This window comes from Chironomus tepperi, unplaced genomic scaffold (assembly GCF_022539635.2).
Source record: "Chironomus tepperi strain 1889 unplaced genomic scaffold, CSIRO-AGI_Ctep_v1 contig_349, whole genome shotgun sequence".
Taxonomy (NCBI): domain Eukaryota; kingdom Metazoa; phylum Arthropoda; class Insecta; order Diptera; family Chironomidae; genus Chironomus; species Chironomus tepperi.
The window spans coordinates 713650-731484 of NW_027226471.1; the positions used below are offsets into that span (position 1 = coordinate 713650).

The window sequence follows — 17835 nt, forward strand, 5'->3', positions numbered from 1 at the left end:
ATTCTTATCGCAATGGCGCGTGTCATTAAACCACCAATGTTCTGTGATCGTTTAATAGAAGCATGTCGATATGAGTACAAAACTCGTCATCTTGTTGATGGTCGTATAGTACAATGTGATCAACGAATATCAATAGTAGCAGGTTATATGACAGAAGAAATATCCGGATTATCACCTTTCACATTTATGCATCGGGACGATGTTCGATGGGTTATGGTTGCATTAAGACAAAGTAAGTTTGTTGTTCTCGTTTTTTAAAATTATATATTATTATATTCAGTTAATGGACTGGAAACGTTCTCAGATTGTTGACAGTTATAGTTTCTCTCTAGATGAATCACGTAAATGCACAATATAAATCATAGAAAAAAAAAACCTTCACATTTTATTAAACCTTGAAAGGTTCAAATGTGTTTATTTTACAGTTCTGCTCAGTCAATAAACTCTCCTTGGCATTGAAAGGAGAAGCGAGAATTTTCTCAATTATTTTAAAACTTTTTAGGGCTCTAAATTTAAGAGCATTCAATTTATTTGAATTTGGTCTGTTTGATATTCAATGCAAAAGTACGTGACAATGAAAATAATCCTCATTAAATGAGAAGCTTCAATATTTTTTTTTTTTTTTTGATAACATTAATATCAATGACAATGTTCTGAAAGAAAGAAGCCTTAGGACATAAAAGTGAACAAAACAACATTTCCGATAATATTGTCAACGTTTCTAGTCCAACATTAAACATTGCTACTTTCTTAGTAGGAAAAATAATATAAAATGAAAAAAAAAAATGATAAAGAATATTTTTTAATCATTAATAATGATTGTAGTGTACGACTTCGGAAGTCCAGTTGGAGAGTCATGCTATCGTCTTATGTCACGCACTGGTCAATTTATCTATTTAAAGACTAAGGGCATTTTGGAGATTGATGAAAGAACGCGACAAGTACATTCGTTTATGTGTCTAAATACGCTTGTATCTGATGACGAAGGACGACGTCTCATAAAAGAAATGAAGAGGAAATTTTCAGCAATTATTAGTGAAGAAGAGCTGAGTAAACTTGAAAGTGATGTACCCGCTGTTGAGAATCCGCAGTTATTAGAACGTGCCATTCTAAATTTAATAACAAATCTTAATAACGCGTCATATGATGACGATGATACAGCATCAATAGTAAGTGATTCAACGATACATGAGGACCAGAAGCATGGCAAATTACCATTGGCAATAATTCCACCAAACACAGTATCAGTAAAGCCAACAGTTGCGAAAGGTATTAACATAATCTCACAAATGCGTGGTAAAGATATTCAAATTAAAGATGAACCAAAGAGTCCTGAATCACAATCACCATCGGCAGGTGAAAAGCATTCAAGTTTCAAAACGCAATCATCAACGAACGATGACACGATGCATTACAATATTAAAACGGAGCCTGGCATTGGAGGCATGCTCTCACCTACCTCATCATTTTCAGTATCATCACATGACTCCGATATATGTTCACCACAGCAACATAATCAAAATGAAATCATGAATGCATCAGCAATTGGCATGATTAATGCATCGAGTTCTAGTCGACAACATGCAGCGCGAGCAAATCAAAAAGCTGATGATTTCTATTCGACGCCATATGAGAATCTTCCGAGCGCACATCCTTATGATAACGATTCAATATCAATAAGAAATTCATCATCAGATAGTTTTAGTTCAAGTTTTTCGAACTTTGCATCAGCGCCTCAAAACGATTCTACCTCTCTGAGTGGTGGTGTAAATTTAAACAATAATAATAACAATAGCAGTAGTAGTAATAAAAATAATAACAATATTATAAGGAGTTCAGTACTTAAGCGCACTCATAATGATGCTGATAATGATCATGATGACTACACAGAACTAATTAAGAAACGGGTTTTAATCAATGATCTTACTCGAGTGCCACAACAACCTCCCCCAGATTTACTTGCATCATCAAGTTCAGGTTAGTGATTAATCAAGCATGATCAATTGAGAATTAATTAAGATTATATTTAATAAATCTGTTTAGATATATCTGATGTCCTGTCAACATTTCCTGATGATAGTCTAACAGAGCAATTTGGGTATAATGATATTGTGACAACGCCTCAGTCTCATGGTGAAGAGCTTACCGTAAGTAACACGAAGTATCCATAAATTATGTTATCGCTTTTCCTCATACATGTGAGTTGAAAATGTCATGAAAAATAAGAGGTGATGAGAGACTATATATATACAGTCTTGATTTTACGTGTCGCCTGGTTATTAAATTTGTGGATTTCTTTTCAACAACTCTAACTACGTCAGAAGATTAATCAAAAGAAAATTTTATACAACATGCAAAGGAATAATTTTTCTTTTATTTTTTTTTCTCTTTTATCTCTTCCTTCTGTTTTTGTTTACTCTCTTTTAGGCTGAACAAGAAGAACAGCGAGAAATTTTAAATTCACTACGTGAGTCTTGTTCAGTAATACAGCAGACTCCAAAGTCATCCGATTATAATAGCAACACTAATAACAATAACAGTTAGTAAACTATGAGAATTTAAAAAAAGATAATGATATCTATAAGCAGGAGGAGATGTCAGCAGGAGTAGCAGTTTCAGCAAGAAAAAGCACATACATAATATGCACACATGAGTTTAATTGTGACTCGCTTTACTGTTTATCATACAAAGAGAAGAAAAAAAATGAAATTCTTTCCAGCATCCGTACACTCTCATTTATATACATACATGCCGATGATAGAGAAAAAGTAAAAAATTCATCAACACATTAATACTTGTTTTATCTTACCTACTCCTCCGAACCATGCAAAAAATGAGAGAGAAAAATGGATACACATAAAGCTTTATTTACTCAAACAACAACGATCAGAACAACAATGTTCTTTAAATTGAAAGATAAAAAATACAAATGCGAAGATGAATATTAAACATTAATTTTTTTTCATTTTCAATATGTTTTCTAATAATTGTTAAGAGACTTTTGCTAAGCAACTCGTCATTTGGTTCTTTTTGTAATGTTGAATTCAGGAAACGCTATAAAATTGATAAAGGAAAAAAAATATAGAAAATAAATTTAAAGTGAATGGAATGAGAATTATTAGATGAAATTATGTTGGATATTTGCAGAGATGTCTTTAAAAAAAAGTAATATAAAGTAGATAATGAAAGATTATTAAGTGAAATGAAATCATGATATTAATGAGTATAGGATATATTGAACGTGAAAATTTCCTTTCAAAAATTTCCTCTTGATGAATTTTTGAGACACGCAAAATTGAGAATTTTGAAAAGATATGGATTAACGATCTACTTAAATGGTTTGAGAATCTACTCTTGAAATATCATCAAGTGATGACAGAATACTATTTATTGAATTTTCAAAAATATTCTCAAAAAACTTCGCAATTTACCAAAAATTAAACTTTTCGTTTTAGAAAAAAATGTGCAAATTTTTCTAATCCAGTGCAATATTGACAAAGAAGTTTTAAAGAATTTGTTTTCGAAAATTTGATTCTGTTACACAAAATTAATTCCATTCCGATACATTGTTTAAAATCAAGTGCAATTTTGCATGACATGAGACAAAAATTCAAAAAAAGTCGAAATTTCGAAAGTTAAATAATTAGTTAATGTGGTCAACAATTGAGTATTCTGGCGATACATGTCTTGTATGTTAAACAGAAGAGAATATGAAATTTTTGAAAGCAATTTTCATAGAGAATAGTGAAGGAAATTTTTTGAATGTGATGATTGATGGACTTGTTTTTCGGACATAAATTCGGAAATTTGATGTATTTGCCATAAATTGCCAAATAATTTGGTGTTTACATACAATATAATTGTAAACTAAAAAGTAAAGAAAAAATGGAAGGCTTGGATGAATTCAAATAATGAAGACCACATAATAAAGTGTTTAAGACAAATGGATTAAAAATAAAAAACTTTGTACAAAAAAAAAATTTAAATTTAAGACTTTTTGATAAGAATAATGGGGGTGTAAGGAACTAAATAAAAATAATGTCACAGTATATTAAATGTTCTGATAAGCAAGAGTTTCATTTGTTTCAATTTTTCCAAGTCTTCTTCAAAAGATTATCAATTAAAAATAATAATTTTCTTTTGTTTCATTAAATTTAGAAGTGAAAAAGCTTATAAAAAGAATATAAATGCAAAAAGTTTTGAAAACTTGGAAATCAGAACCAGAATTGTTCGAGGAAGATATTAATTATAATGTTTATGATTATCATAAAATTTTAGTGCAATTACGCTACGTGTAGCCCTTTTTAATCGATGGTATTATTCCTCATAATGAGGTAACACCAATCTGATGATAAAAATTACCATAAATATGCTTTAATAACTTAAAATAAAATTTATACAAAATACCATCATTTAAAATGGCCTTGAAATTCCTCGGCAGTTTCCGATCTGATTCGATTTTTTCTATCTACATTTTCATTTTTAAAGTTGAAAAAATTGACAACAGAACAATTTTTCTCTTCTTTTCTTTCACGCAAATCAATCCAATTTTAAATGAGAATTAATTTATTGCAGATTACAGACTGGCCATTAAATTAAATTGACAAAAAAATGTTTTTGGTATCAGAAAACACAAAAATTCCTTGAGTAATAAACTTTTATAGACGGACTGGCGCATTTTCTAAATCAGCGAATGATCTTATTAAAGAATCTCTTAAAGCATGTCTCAACTTGAGATTTTGAATCAATATGGTGAATTTATAAAAACTATCAAAGACCTCAAAGAGTAAGAAATTTGTGGACCACATTCTCATCAACTTTAGTGGATTACGCTGAGTGTGCGAAGATACGTTAAAACTAGTTAAAGGCAAGTTAATGTCCAGTTAATGACTAGTTCTAATGAATTGGTGTCCACTCGGGTACACTTAATGTAACTTATGTAAGTGTAAATTGTTTGCAAGTGATGATCCTATGATATTTCTAGTTGTTTCCCGGGGATAACAAGAAATCGGTTTTATGGCTAGTACACAATTCTATAGCAACAGGCAGACCGTGTAAAAATAACTGATTTCCTTAAAGAAAATGCGCTGGAAAAAAATCCATTCACAACATTTAAAATAGAAACTAAAAATATACAGGAAATAAAATGAAAGAAAGAAAAAATATCACAAATTCAATAGTTAATCGCTTCTACCTCACACGATGTAATAAGAAGATAACATGATTAGCATCAGTGAAAAAAATATCAAGATAAAAAACACTTTTTAGTAAACCACGATAATAAAAATGAAAAAGACATAAACGAAGAGTTTCAAAAACCCTTTTGCCAAAAATAAAACTTTAAATTAAAAATAAATAAAGAGAAACTTATTGACCGTGTCGTCCGGAAAATTTTCACTAAGTAGACATTATTTGTGCCTAAAGCTCAACTATTGATTATGAGAAAAATAATAGATTATACCGATAAAAGAGAAAAAAGTTCATTTTTGCGCAAATTTTGATACAAAAAAATAAATAAAGTAATTCAGTCGAGAATGAATTGAAAGAAATAATAATCGAGTTTATACATTTTTTAATAAAATAGGAAGTAAAATTGAAAATTTAAAGTTTTCTCTCTAGAGTTGATTCGTACTGGTTTACTATTTTGTGAGAATTTCAGAGTCTGGTAAAAGACACAGTTACATCTGGTACTTTCAACATCTAGAATTCGGCAACGATATGCAACATCTCAAGATTCCTAAATATAATATAAAAATATACATATAAATGGAAAAATTGACTGTAGCTATAAATTATTGAGAACAAGGAAAAACAATTTTTATTTCGGATAATACAAAATGACCAACTAAACACAAGGAAAATTTTTACATTAAAATTTCAATTCTCATAAGTCAAGTATATAAGAAGCATAATTACATACATACCATAACACAGAGATGAGAATAAAATTTTGAATAGAAATTTATATACATTTTTCTGGCTGAATTGTGCGATAATATATATATGAAAGTGGGCTAAAAATAGAAGTAAATGCTATCAATATAAAATGCTTAATGAAGGTCATGGCTGAAGCTCTCAAAATATTTTATATTGGAAATCATCATGTTTTCTAAATCAATGCTTGTATCTTAATTACATTTTTATCTTCTTCGTGTTCCTTTCAAAATTATTTTATGTGATTTGTTCAAAACTCATGTCTAAACGATACGTTATAAATTAATATTTACGCTGTTAATTGACCCAGAACTCGAAATCGTTTTGAATTTTGTATGGAGAATTAGGCTTGAGTCGATTCGGTTGTTTACAAAATTCGAGTCGACTTCGAGTTCTGAAATTTATGAGAATTTCTTTAATTTCTAAAGTCACAAATTAAGTTTACGGAAATAAAAAAAATTATTTGATTTGACGTTTAGTTTAGACACTACAGACTCCATAAAATTCTATAAAATATAATTTTATCATTTCTCTTAATAAGATATTTTATAAAGTGTTCAAATTAAATAGTTTCATTAAGATTATTAAGAATATATTTTTGTATAAATTTTAAAAGCAGTATTGCTATCCTTAAGAACAAAAAAAGCAATATTTAAAGTTCGGCTGTATCAGTTTGTTAATTTGGATGTAGAAAGATCTTATTTTAGTTATCAATTTGTTTGTGTTCAACTTTAAAGACTTATAATTCAATAAATTTAAGCTAATAATGAATTTATATTAGGAAATAGGTAATTGGAAATAATAAACTAAACGAAAACGTCAAATCAATAATATTTTTGAGATTTTTCAATCTTTTCTTGAATTCAGAAGAGTTTTATGAATGAGATTTCCAATCAAATACAATTTCTATATTTAATCATACTGCTTCTTATTAGAAAACAATATCAATTTCATAACAATGTCAATTGTTCGTAAATTTATTGACCTTCAGCCATTACTGAAATCAAAGCCATTTTCTTCCTTTTTATTAATAATCTTCTTTTTCATATTTCAAGTTAATCGGTTGCATATTTAATGCCAATTAGTGCTTACATTTTCTTTTGCTACGGCTCAAGGCTTTCAAAAGGTTCTATAAAATTTTCTGCGAAACGATTTTTTCATGAACTCTCAGTAACTTTTTCCTTTTTATTTCTCTTAAGTGGGTACTCAGCCATTTAGAAAAAAATCTGTAAATCGAACCAATAAATTACAAATGGTTTAAACAAAAAGTTTAAAAATGTATTTAAATTCAATTTGAAATTTATTTTTATCTCACAACAAATTTACCATTTACTTAAATTATGTCAAAAAATCATCTCAATAAGTGAATAAAATGAGGAGAAGAAAAAATGTTAAAAATCGACAAGAAATGAATCATTAATTAAGTCCTTTTTTGAAATAAAGATGAACTTATCATAAGGTATATATGGCAGAAAATATGTTATGTTTTTGTAAATATAGTTTTCATAAAAATTTAAAAAAAAGAAAAAAAAAGTAAATCAGCCATCCTTTTTATTCATCATCGTTCTATATGCTCGTGACGAAAAAAAAAAATAAATTTTAATATGAAAAAAAGTAAAAAAAAAATCAGTGTTATATCCTCCGATGTAAAATAATGGTAAAATATGTCAAGCGAGTCTTAAGGGATAAAAATTAATTTTTTTCAACATCTATAAAACCTTCTATAAGTTACAATAGTTATTAATTTCTCATTTGTTGATGATTTAGAAATTTAGTAAATTATCAAAGAGAATACCAAGGCATGGCAACTTTTGTAATCATTAAGATTTAGTTGAAATTTTTGCATTTCTTTACAAAACATCTCAATGAGAAAATTTCTCTTGATTCTGAAAATTTGACCGAATTTTTCCAAAGAACACTCTTTATAAAAGAAATACACGTGAATGAAAAGGAAAAATAAGTAATAAAATAGTAAAAAATGAAGGATAAGAAGGACACAACTTACGTTCAAAATAATTTTATTTTTAAAGTAATACCTAATTTAATTTAATTATAGATTACCTGCGTAGAGCAAAGAAGATAATGATAATACCTAATTATAATGGAATGCATTAAGAAATGTTTAAAAAATGAAAAGTTTATATTGAGTAAGGAAATGTGAACGAGATAAAAATTTTATGTTGTTTTAAATTTTATGTATAGAATCATAATAATTTATTCTGTTGAAAATTGAGCAAAAAAAAAAATCGAAAAAATAAAAATGAATAAAAAAGTGCAAAGTTACAAAAAATTAAAAGACATACAAATGATTTTTTAATTCTCCATAAATTTTCTTCATCTTTTGTTTCATTTTTTATTACAGATTTCTTGTTGTTAAAGTTTTTAAACAATTTTTTTCTCTTCTTTTTTAGATAAACACATGTTTTCACTTCAAAATTTAATTAATCATTGTGGTTCTTACAATTTTTTTTCTTGTCTTGTTTTACTTTTTGATATTTGAGCTGTCTTTGATGTACAATAAATATAATTTAAACATAATAATTTTTCTTACGTGAATGTGTATACAAGCGTTAGTTATAAATTGCACAAATAAGGATTGATTAATGCTTTTAGCTAAATATTAAGAATTCATTCGTTCTTTCATCCTTGCAAAAATATTTAAATATGCTCTTATAAAAATAGTTTCTACTAGGTGCACTTTAAATTAATTGAGACAATTGCTACTGAATCAAATAAAGTCTTATTAAAATTGTCCCGATCAAGCTAGCATCAAATAATATTATTAAATCTTAACCTGATCCATTTACGTCAGATTTGACAAAAAAGTATGAAAATGATTTTTCATGGGATTTTCCAGTTCAATTTATTTCCATTCAATTTGTTTTCAGGTCGAATCAATTTGGGAGACAAATCTCAAAAAAGATTTAAAATAAATTCACATGAAAATAATTTGAATCTCTTTGGCATTACGTCGGCTTTTTATGCTCCAATTTAATGATTTAGAAAATTCAAATAAATTATTCAATACATTTTAAATTTATTTTCAATATTATTGCAAGGAATCTACATTTCATTCACATCATTTACACCACGTTCAGGCTTATTTTTCTCTTTCTTCATCTCTAAATTATGTATTTGTTTATAAGCATGTATGAAGTATACTAAAGGATCATTCACAATATACATGCTTTCCCCATACATGTTGTTTTATAATATCTTGATCAAGAAAATTAAAGTATAAATTAATGTTGTGTGTCTTCATTCTTGAATAGAAAAGCTTTGGCGTTTTTAGCGAAAAATTCTTAAAATTTAATTTGAAATGAAGTATCTATTTATGGAAGATTTCCTTCAGCATAATGACACGCGATGGTCAACTTTGACTTTATGTTTTTGCTTCACAATCCTTTCATGTGCCATTATATTTTCTTGATTGCTTAATTTATCATGAGAATGATAGAAAGAGGGCGAATAGACGAAAGAGTCCTTCCTTCATTTTTATGAATGAACATTCAAATTAAAATCTCATAAGTATGTTTTTCAAAGCTGAAAGTTGCTCTAAGCAAATTTTTTCTTTGTCATCAGTTCTTTGAGAACATTTAAAAATGGAGAAAGAGAGGAAAATGTTCGAAGAAAGTTTTCAAATTTCCTAAGGGGGCTTACTTGAAGAAGAATAGATATTTTACGTACTTATTAGACATCTAAATATGTATAGAGATTATTATGTCCCACGATTCAATAAATGTTCATTCTTCGCATCTGTTTTGCTTAATTTTCCATATAAATATCTTCGATCGGATATGCCTAAAGAGAGATAGACGAAAAAGTGTATAAAATTTCCATATTAAATATTTACAGTAATTTATCTTTATTTACCGTCTCGATAAATTTCTGGTAGAAGCGTTGAAATGCACGACTGTAAAAGGAATCGAAGTCAAAATATGTAAATATTGACATGATATTAGATGCTGTTATTTGTAATCACTCACCCGACAGCTTCAGCAACAATGCGCGTACTCTCAGTTCCTATGAAAACGTGACATGCGAAACGTTGCAATGTAGGATGCTTCGTGATAAATCCAATATATCGATGATCTCGTGGATGAAATGCACAAAATGAGACATTCTTTAACGAGTAGAAATAGTCAATGCATGGTCCACGCTCACGTTTCTTCTACAAATAAAACATAAAAATATATTTTATTGTACAAAATAAACACATCTTTGTCTCATATTACCTTTGATCGATCAACCATTCTAAGTCCTTGGTCAGATATTTCAAGTATACACGCCTGTCCTTTGGGTGTCATGTCGCCACCATCACCGACAATTTTTCTTACTGCTTGACACACTACACCTGTACCTTTATGCGATAAAGTCTCTACGGATCCTAAATATCCCAACAAATAGCGTTCTCTTTTCATTTCAACCGATGTCGGATCAAAGTCATTATATTCAAGATCTACAGCATACGCTGAAGGAAATACTCCTTGATTTCCAGTCCTTAAGTTAACACCTTCACACCATAAATCATCAGCCTCCTTTTGAACATAAATTGGATCACCAATTTCAATTTCCAATTCATCATGATGTCGTGGAAAAAATTTATGTAATCCACGATGTGTTGCTTCAAGCATTTCCAATTGACTATATGGTACACCACCAAATGGCGGTGGAAACGGTGAATTTGCCTGTGGCGGTGTAATACTTTTGTAATCGTTTGGTGAATGTGCTGTGCTATGTCCACTATCAACATCACAAAAACTATGCATACGTTCCGAATCAGGACTCGAGTCCTCATCCAATAAATAACTGCACTTAAAAGCCAGCAAGGAATTCTGTTTGAAGGGTGTATGATGATGATGATGATGATGACTGTTGATACTTGTTTGACTACCCAACTCATCTGCCAAGGATGTTTGATTCAGTAACAGATGAGCTAATGTTGCTAAAATTTAGTTAAATTTGCTTTCCAGTTTAATAAAGTCATCAATTAATACTTACATTTTCTGTTCTTTGGTATCTCAGGAAGCTTCCGCCTGCGTCTCTCAGCCTGTCCAGGAATCCATGGAAGAGAACTTGTTCTTGCTAATTGTGATTGCTGTTGCTGTGTAGACTGTGTAGATTGATTTGAATCTTGTGTAACAATACTTGAAGGTCCAGAATCTAAATTGAGATTATTTTGAATAGCTTGACTTAACAATGACGATGGTCCTGTCCTCAATCCATCACCAAGTTCATCATCCTCAGCGACACTACTATTGCTGCTAATATTTGTTATGGTCACATTTGTACAAGCTTGAGGCAATCGACTTGTGCTGATTATATGAACACCTATTCCCATTTCATCTGGATCACTAGCATCACTCTTTGATGGCGATGGTGTTATATCATCTATGTCAATATCCGATACCAAGCTAAAAATTATGAATACCAAAGTTAATTAATTTTTATAACATTTTCCGCATTGATTTTTTGCAACTGTATAGAAATTATCGTGAGGATTTTTTCTCCGTGCCTTCATATAAAATTGATTTTTTTCAAATGCAGTTTTTCTCTCAAAACGATTAAGATGGGGCGTAGAAGAAAGAAAAAATTCCACGAAATCTTGTTATGTTGCAACTTACGAGTAATAAGGTGTTGGTGCTGCCTTAATATTTAAAGCTTGCTTTGAAAATTCTTCAAACTCTGGTTCTGCCATTTTTTTCTTTTAATACTTTTCTATTATTTATAAAACTAATTTTAATAACTTTTGAGACAAAAATAGAGACTTTTCTTTGCTTTGCAACCCCAAAATTGCAAATAAAAAAACTTTTTTTTGGGGTTGAAAGAGAATTGGTTACAAATTTTTAATTTTTTACTATTTAAGCACTTCTGCTATTTACAATGAATAAGATTATACTGAAAAATAATGTGGGTATTTTTCAACACAGAATATTGATTTTTCTTCCTTACAGCACTTTTATGTCGTCAGCATACTGCTTGAATTTTCACCCTTATCGCTCATGCGTCTTTGTTAAAAAATTGAAGACCGTTATGGCTTATTTGCACCCTCGCAATAATTTCATCGCATGTGATGTACGGATCTTTATCAATGAAAATGAAATGAACATCGAAAATTCATTAATAAAACATGAGAATAAAATTATTTTACTTCTACATGCTTTTCCTTCTATCGTATTGTATTCATGAATAGATACATAAATGAATTGAAGAGAACTTTTCTGTTTGTCTAGATTTATTGTTTTATGGTTTTACAGATTTTCGTTTATTTTGAATAGATTTACACCTGTGTTAAATGATGAATAAGTTGGAATTTACAAGTGTTGAAATTTAAACAGATTGATTCTGAATCTTAATCTTAAGTTTAACATAGATTTTTTGGGTAAACTTTGTGAATTGTAATCTTGGTTAAGAGTTATTTGATGGGGTTACTAAAAGATATCGTTTTCAACCACTTTTCCTAAAACCCTTCCACTTATCTATCTTGTATTGATGGATTTTTCATATTGAAAAGTCGACTTGAGTTGACTCGACTCCATATAAAAATCGATTCGACTTCGAGCTCTGGACTCACTGGTTCTAAAAACATGTAGTTTTGGTTTAAAATCATTATCACTCCCAACTTGAACTAGTTCAAATTTCCCTGCATTTTAATTTTTAAAAGAAATTACAAATTGATTTCTAGAATTAACAATTCTAATGATTACACTCTAAATAATGATTCGATTTAAAATAAACGGAAAGCAAGCAGCAAATAAAATGTCAATTTTTCACTGTCATTGCTTTAAAGCAGCAAATCCATGCACACGAGCATAAAAACATTTTACGGGAATTCTTTACAGTATCAGTATCCTTCGGATCGTTAAATAGCCACTTAATAAAACTAATGTGGTGAATAAATGTGGAAATTTATCTCTACATGATTTTCTCGTTCTTTATTCCTAAGCATTTTATTGTATTCGAATATTCTTGCTACATATCTCGTAGAAAATGAAAATGAAATTTAATTTATACAACAACAAAAATTCATTAAACCACAAATACACGTGTAGATATATAGAACTATTGGCCATTTATAACTTTCAACCCACACAATAACATTACTATTCAGCATCGTCATCAGGACCATCATCATCATCAACAGCAACAGTATGTTGATATTATTAACTACTGAGACTTTTGTGAATGAATTGAAAATGACATTCGTAACAGATCATTAACTTTCATTCTATGTAGATTATAAGATACAAAAATGTCACTGGTAATTGTTAAGGAAAAGTTAATGCGGGCATGTTTAATCAACCTAATTTCAAATAGTGAAAAGGATTCAACTACGTCATGTGGAAAATTCTTTCAACAAAGAGAAATGAAAATTCATTAATGCTTGATATTTAATTGAATTCAACATTCGTTGACATAATCTGTTAGATATTCTACTGAAAAGCATCCATCTAAAAATACATTTTCAAGTGGAGAGTTTTACTATTTTTAAGTATAGTATTGTTTACATAGGCCAACAGTAACTACCAAGTGATAAAAGATTTTTCATGTTATACAAAAAAAAGAAGAGAGATCTAGGTTGAAAGGCGATTGTGTGCAATGCTATTGAAGAGACAAAAGCGTTGTGTAAATAATCGACAGACTTTCCTTTTTTCATTCATTTTCCGTTCAAAATGCAACTGGTGATAAATCCACAAAGAAGAATTTGAAACTTCTTTTTGTGAAAGAAGAAATGACTTTTTGGGGGAAATTGTTGTAAATAATATGAGGATTTGTGTGTGTCTTATTCAAACAAGTTGACAAGGTACGGAAACAATTTGAAATTTTGGCAATTGGAATGAATTCAATCTGTGTTGAGGTTTAGATGCTTCAACTGTTAATGCACGAGATCAAGCAAATTTCGAGCTAAAAATGCTAAAAATTAACTTTCAAATAGAATTTTGACAGAATGGACATGAAAAGCAACATGTAGTATAAACTTGGACATGGTATAGAAAATAGTTCACCGCAAACATGTGAGATTCTAGCGTGCAGTATGATTCTAGTGAATTTGACTGTACATCAGAGCCAAGTTGGCAAGGGGACTCTATTGGTTTATTGTATGCCTTTCAGGATACTTATAACTTTAATGGATAAATATTGTAACATTTTCATGCAAACAGTTTAGCCGAATCATCAAACTCCTTCTTGTTAAAAATAGAAACAAATTGCAAACTCGACTTTATTCAATAAATTTTGATGAAATCACATTAAATCTCATACAAAGATTCTAAATTTTCCTAGACTTGCATATCGTAATGATTTATTTTTCTTATTCCATTACTCATCACAATACTTAAGATTGCTTACATATAGTCTCATTCCTCATTCGCATGAATCTGTATTTAATGAAAGCTGACACAGTTTAATAGAAGAAATAAAAGTTTCTTTTTTACAAACCTGAGAAATAGAAGGAATAAAAAAAAACTACATGATTCTTCTTTTATTTAGCCAATGAAAAATGATTTTTTTTCTATTTTACACGCACACAACTGCATGAGCTATAAACGAAGAGGAAAATTTATCTTCAATTCAATTTCTTGTGCTATCATTGAAAATTGCGTAAAGGATCTTCTTCAGTGGTTGTTGTTGTTTTTTGTTGTATGCATGTGTGCTAATTTATACTGAAGTATCTTTACCCTCATACCTATTCCAACTGTCGAGAGTATGACGATAGATACACAGGAAAAGTCAGACTATATAAAGCCATGAACGTAAAATTCTATCCTCAGTTCTCGTCTTGAATTTAACAGTGATGTTTTAACAGAAGCAATAAGTCTAGTGAAGTAGTATAGTGAAGCCATCCTTCAAAAAACTCTGTTGGATATAATTGAGGAGATTTTTTTTGAAAAAGGATTATTGTGCTGTTTAAAGTTATAATTTAAATTAAAAATCAGAAAGATGACAAAGTTGTTGCATTAAATTTGTGAAGCTTTGTGCTACATATAAAGGAAATAAATCCAAAGTTAAAATTCAATTGGGAAATCTTCCTAAAAGTTTTTTTGAATCAGGATAAATAAATAATCACTATAATGTCGGCATCAGGGAAAAGTCTTTTGGGACTTTGGCTTTATCGAAGTGGAGAACAGGAATGGGCGGTAAAGGAAGGCTCACCGATTCATAAACCAAAGGATTTAATAGGAAATGTAATTGAATGAATAACTTCTTCTGATGTATTGAATTTTCTACTAAAGTTGATCTCTGAAAGTTTAAAATGGGAAACATAATTTAATTGGAAATTTTCAGTATGTCATGGACTACCCATGTCATAGATACTTTGCTGTATTTGATGAATTTCCAAAAAAGCAACTAAACATACAAATTTTCAATAATTTTGCCTTAATTAACTTACAATATCTCATCCAGACAGAGGAAAAGACCAATGGCGAAAATGGCAATGTCATTGTAGCATCATCATGCGACAAAACATCAATTATTTTCACATTAAAGCATCAGGTTGGAGCATTAGCTCGCGCTCTTCAAGTTTTTCAAGAACTCGGCATCAATGTCCTCCATATAGAACTGCATTCAGAGAAGGAAACTGAAACGGTAAGAATGAAGGAATTAAATAGAAAATCAATTTGTGAAGGTGTGAAGTCATTGTGTAGTTTTTTCATTCATAAAAAATTCTACAACCTGTAATTATGAATTTAATGATCATAACAGGCAGACGTCCTTGTCGACATTGAATGTGATGCTAAACACATTGACCATGTTGTGAGAATGTTAAAGAGAGAAGTTCAGTCGGTCAACTATGCATCGCCAATTGTGAGTGACGAGTATCCACCACCCACACCTCTTTCAAAGTGCAGTAGCTTCGATTTTACTGATACAGTTCCATGGTTCCCGAGAAAAATTTCTGATTTAGACCGAGCACAAAATGTATTGATGTACGGCTCTGATCTCGATGCTGACCATCCTGGCTTTAAAGATCCTGTGTATCGTAAAAGACGAGAACAATTTGCAGCTATTGCTAATTCATACAAACAGTGAGAATAAGAGTTTCAATTGTTTAATTTAATAAACTAACTAATTGATTCTTATTTTCCGCAGTGGATCTGTCATTCCAAAAATTCAGTACACGCCTGAGGAAGTAAAAACATGGTAAGAGCAATAATAAATTCTATTAAGATTTGCATTGAAAAGGATTGAATTAAAACTTTTCATTCATGTTAATTTTATTCATTCATACAAATTAGGGGTGTTGTCTTTACCGAACTTCATAAACTTTATTTAAAACATACTGTTCCTGAATATATGGAAAATTGGCCTGAACTTGTTAAGTATTGTGGATATCGTGAGGATAACTTACCTCAACTTCAGGACATTAATGTTTATTTGAAACGTAAAACTGGTTTTATGGTTCGTCCTGTTGCTGGTTATTTGGCACCTCGTGATTTTTTGGCAGGCTTAGCTTTCCGTGTATTTCACTGTACACAATACATTCGACACTCTTCAGATCCATTCTACACTCCCGAGCCTGACTGCTGTCATGAACTGTTGGGACATATGCCATTGTTTGCAAATCCATCATTTGCACAATTTTCTCAGGAAATTGGACTTGCATCTTTAGGAGCTTCTGATGAAGATGTCAAGAAACTAGCGACGGTAAAATGGAAATTCCGGCAAAAACTTTTTGATTTTAAATTTTTCAATTTCCATTTCCACAGCTTTATTTTTTTACTGTTGAATTCGGCTTAGTTAAACAACCAGATGGAACTTTTAAAGTTTATGGAGCAGGTTTGCTTTCATCAGTAGCAGAGCTTCAACATGCAGTTCAGGCGAAAGAAAAAATAAAAAGATTTGATCCTGATGTCACATGCTTTGAGGAATGCATAGTTACAGCTTATCAAAATGCTTATTACTATACGGATAGCTTTGAAGAGGCTAAAGAGAAATTAAGAGAATTTGCAGGCAGCATTCAAAGACCATTTATGGTCAGATATAATCCATATACACAATCCGTTGAAGTTTTAAGTAATGCAAAGAAAATTACAGCAGTCGTTAGTGAATTGAGAGGGGATTTAAGTATTGTTTCGTCTGCATTGAGGAAAATTTCTGCCCTCGATGAGAACTTGGATGTTGATTCGTTATCGAATATGTTGTTACAAGGAATACAGGTAAGATTAACTTAACAGAACATCAATTAGAACTTAATAATATAGTTCAATTCACAGATAAATTATGACAAATCTCCAGTATCAGAGGGATCAGAAGCATCACAAAAGAGTCATTAAAAAGCTTACAAAATCAACTGGCGGTCATCAAACCTTTCCATGAATTTTTTCACTCAATCGAATTAAAAATTTTAGTATTGAATACTCAATTGTGTGTCCAAAAATTCAATCATATGCATATAGTGAGACAAATAATAAAGTTAAATACTATTTGATGTTGCAAGAATAAAAAATTTTGGTTTTTCCTTAAATTATCTACTTTACCTTCATTTCATGATGACAATTTTCACTAAAGTGACGTAGCAATTTGTAACATACTTACTTCGCTGGCCGTACAGATCAATTTTGATCCATGGTCTCTTTCAGATGCCGTCTAAAGCCAGCTCTATTACTGTCTGTAGTTTGCCAATTTCCAATACCAAGTGGATTACTTTTTCTATCGACAGCTTCCTGCGAACAGTTCGTTAGTCGTCCATGAACTCTTTTACCATCTATTTGTAACGTATTTTAATAGAATTTTGAATGAGGCTATTTTTGTGGTTTTCAACATTCCTCTCCTGAGCGACACAAATGAAGAAGGCTCCGTCACGGAACTTTAAAGGCTCCACTTTCATTAACACCGAATGGAAGCCGTTTATTTTTAGCAGCCATAGATGACTCCGTGACGAATTCATTTGTGTCACTC

General features: G+C 30.2%; 3 protein-coding genes across 7 annotated transcripts in view; 2 read left to right on the forward strand and 1 right to left on the reverse strand.

Moving 5' to 3' along the window:
* The window catches only part of LOC139094143 (uncharacterized), a 49048-nt gene extending 44975 nt beyond the window's left edge, over positions 1-4073 (forward strand). For all 3 annotated transcript variants that reach the window (XM_070645084.1, XM_070645082.1, XM_070645083.1), the window contains 4 exons: positions 1-232; positions 826-1977; positions 2044-2147; positions 2428-4073. In XM_070645084.1, the coding sequence (XP_070501185.1) occupies positions 1-232; positions 826-1977; positions 2044-2147; positions 2428-2544 (1605 nt within the window). In that variant the 3' untranslated portion in view covers positions 2545-4073. The remainder of the gene's footprint in view (positions 233-825; positions 1978-2043; positions 2148-2427) is intronic.
* Positions 4074-8259: 4186 nt separating this feature from the next.
* Positions 8260-11804, reverse strand: Aplip1 (JNK-interacting protein Aplip1). 2 transcript variants are annotated; one of them, XM_070644957.1, is made up of 6 exons: positions 11559-11804; positions 10936-11348; positions 10170-10870; positions 9921-10105; positions 9808-9847; positions 8260-9735 (listed from the first exon to the last, which is right to left on the reverse strand). In XM_070644957.1, the coding sequence occupies exons 1-6, from the start codon at positions 11630-11632 to the stop codon at positions 9700-9702; spliced, it is 1449 nt and encodes a 482-aa protein (XP_070501058.1). In that variant the 5' UTR covers positions 11633-11804; the 3' UTR covers positions 8260-9699. The 2 variants fall into 2 exon arrangements, with proteins under 2 accessions (XP_070501058.1, XP_070501057.1); XM_070644956.1 differs by having other exon boundaries at positions 10170-10879.
* Positions 11805-14718: 2914 nt separating this feature from the next.
* Trhn (tryptophan hydroxylase) lies at positions 14719-17369 on the forward strand. 2 transcript variants are annotated; one of them, XM_070644976.1, is made up of 7 exons: positions 14719-15119; positions 15340-15522; positions 15640-15962; positions 16027-16077; positions 16173-16581; positions 16644-17093; positions 17139-17369. In XM_070644976.1, exons 1-7 carry the CDS (start codon positions 15006-15008, stop codon positions 17208-17210), a joined length of 1602 nt encoding a protein of 533 aa, XP_070501077.1. In that variant the 5' UTR covers positions 14719-15005; the 3' UTR covers positions 17211-17369. The 2 variants fall into 2 exon arrangements, with proteins under 2 accessions (XP_070501077.1, XP_070501078.1); XM_070644977.1 differs by having other exon boundaries at positions 17151-17369.
* The last annotated feature ends 466 nt before the right edge of the window (positions 17370-17835 follow it).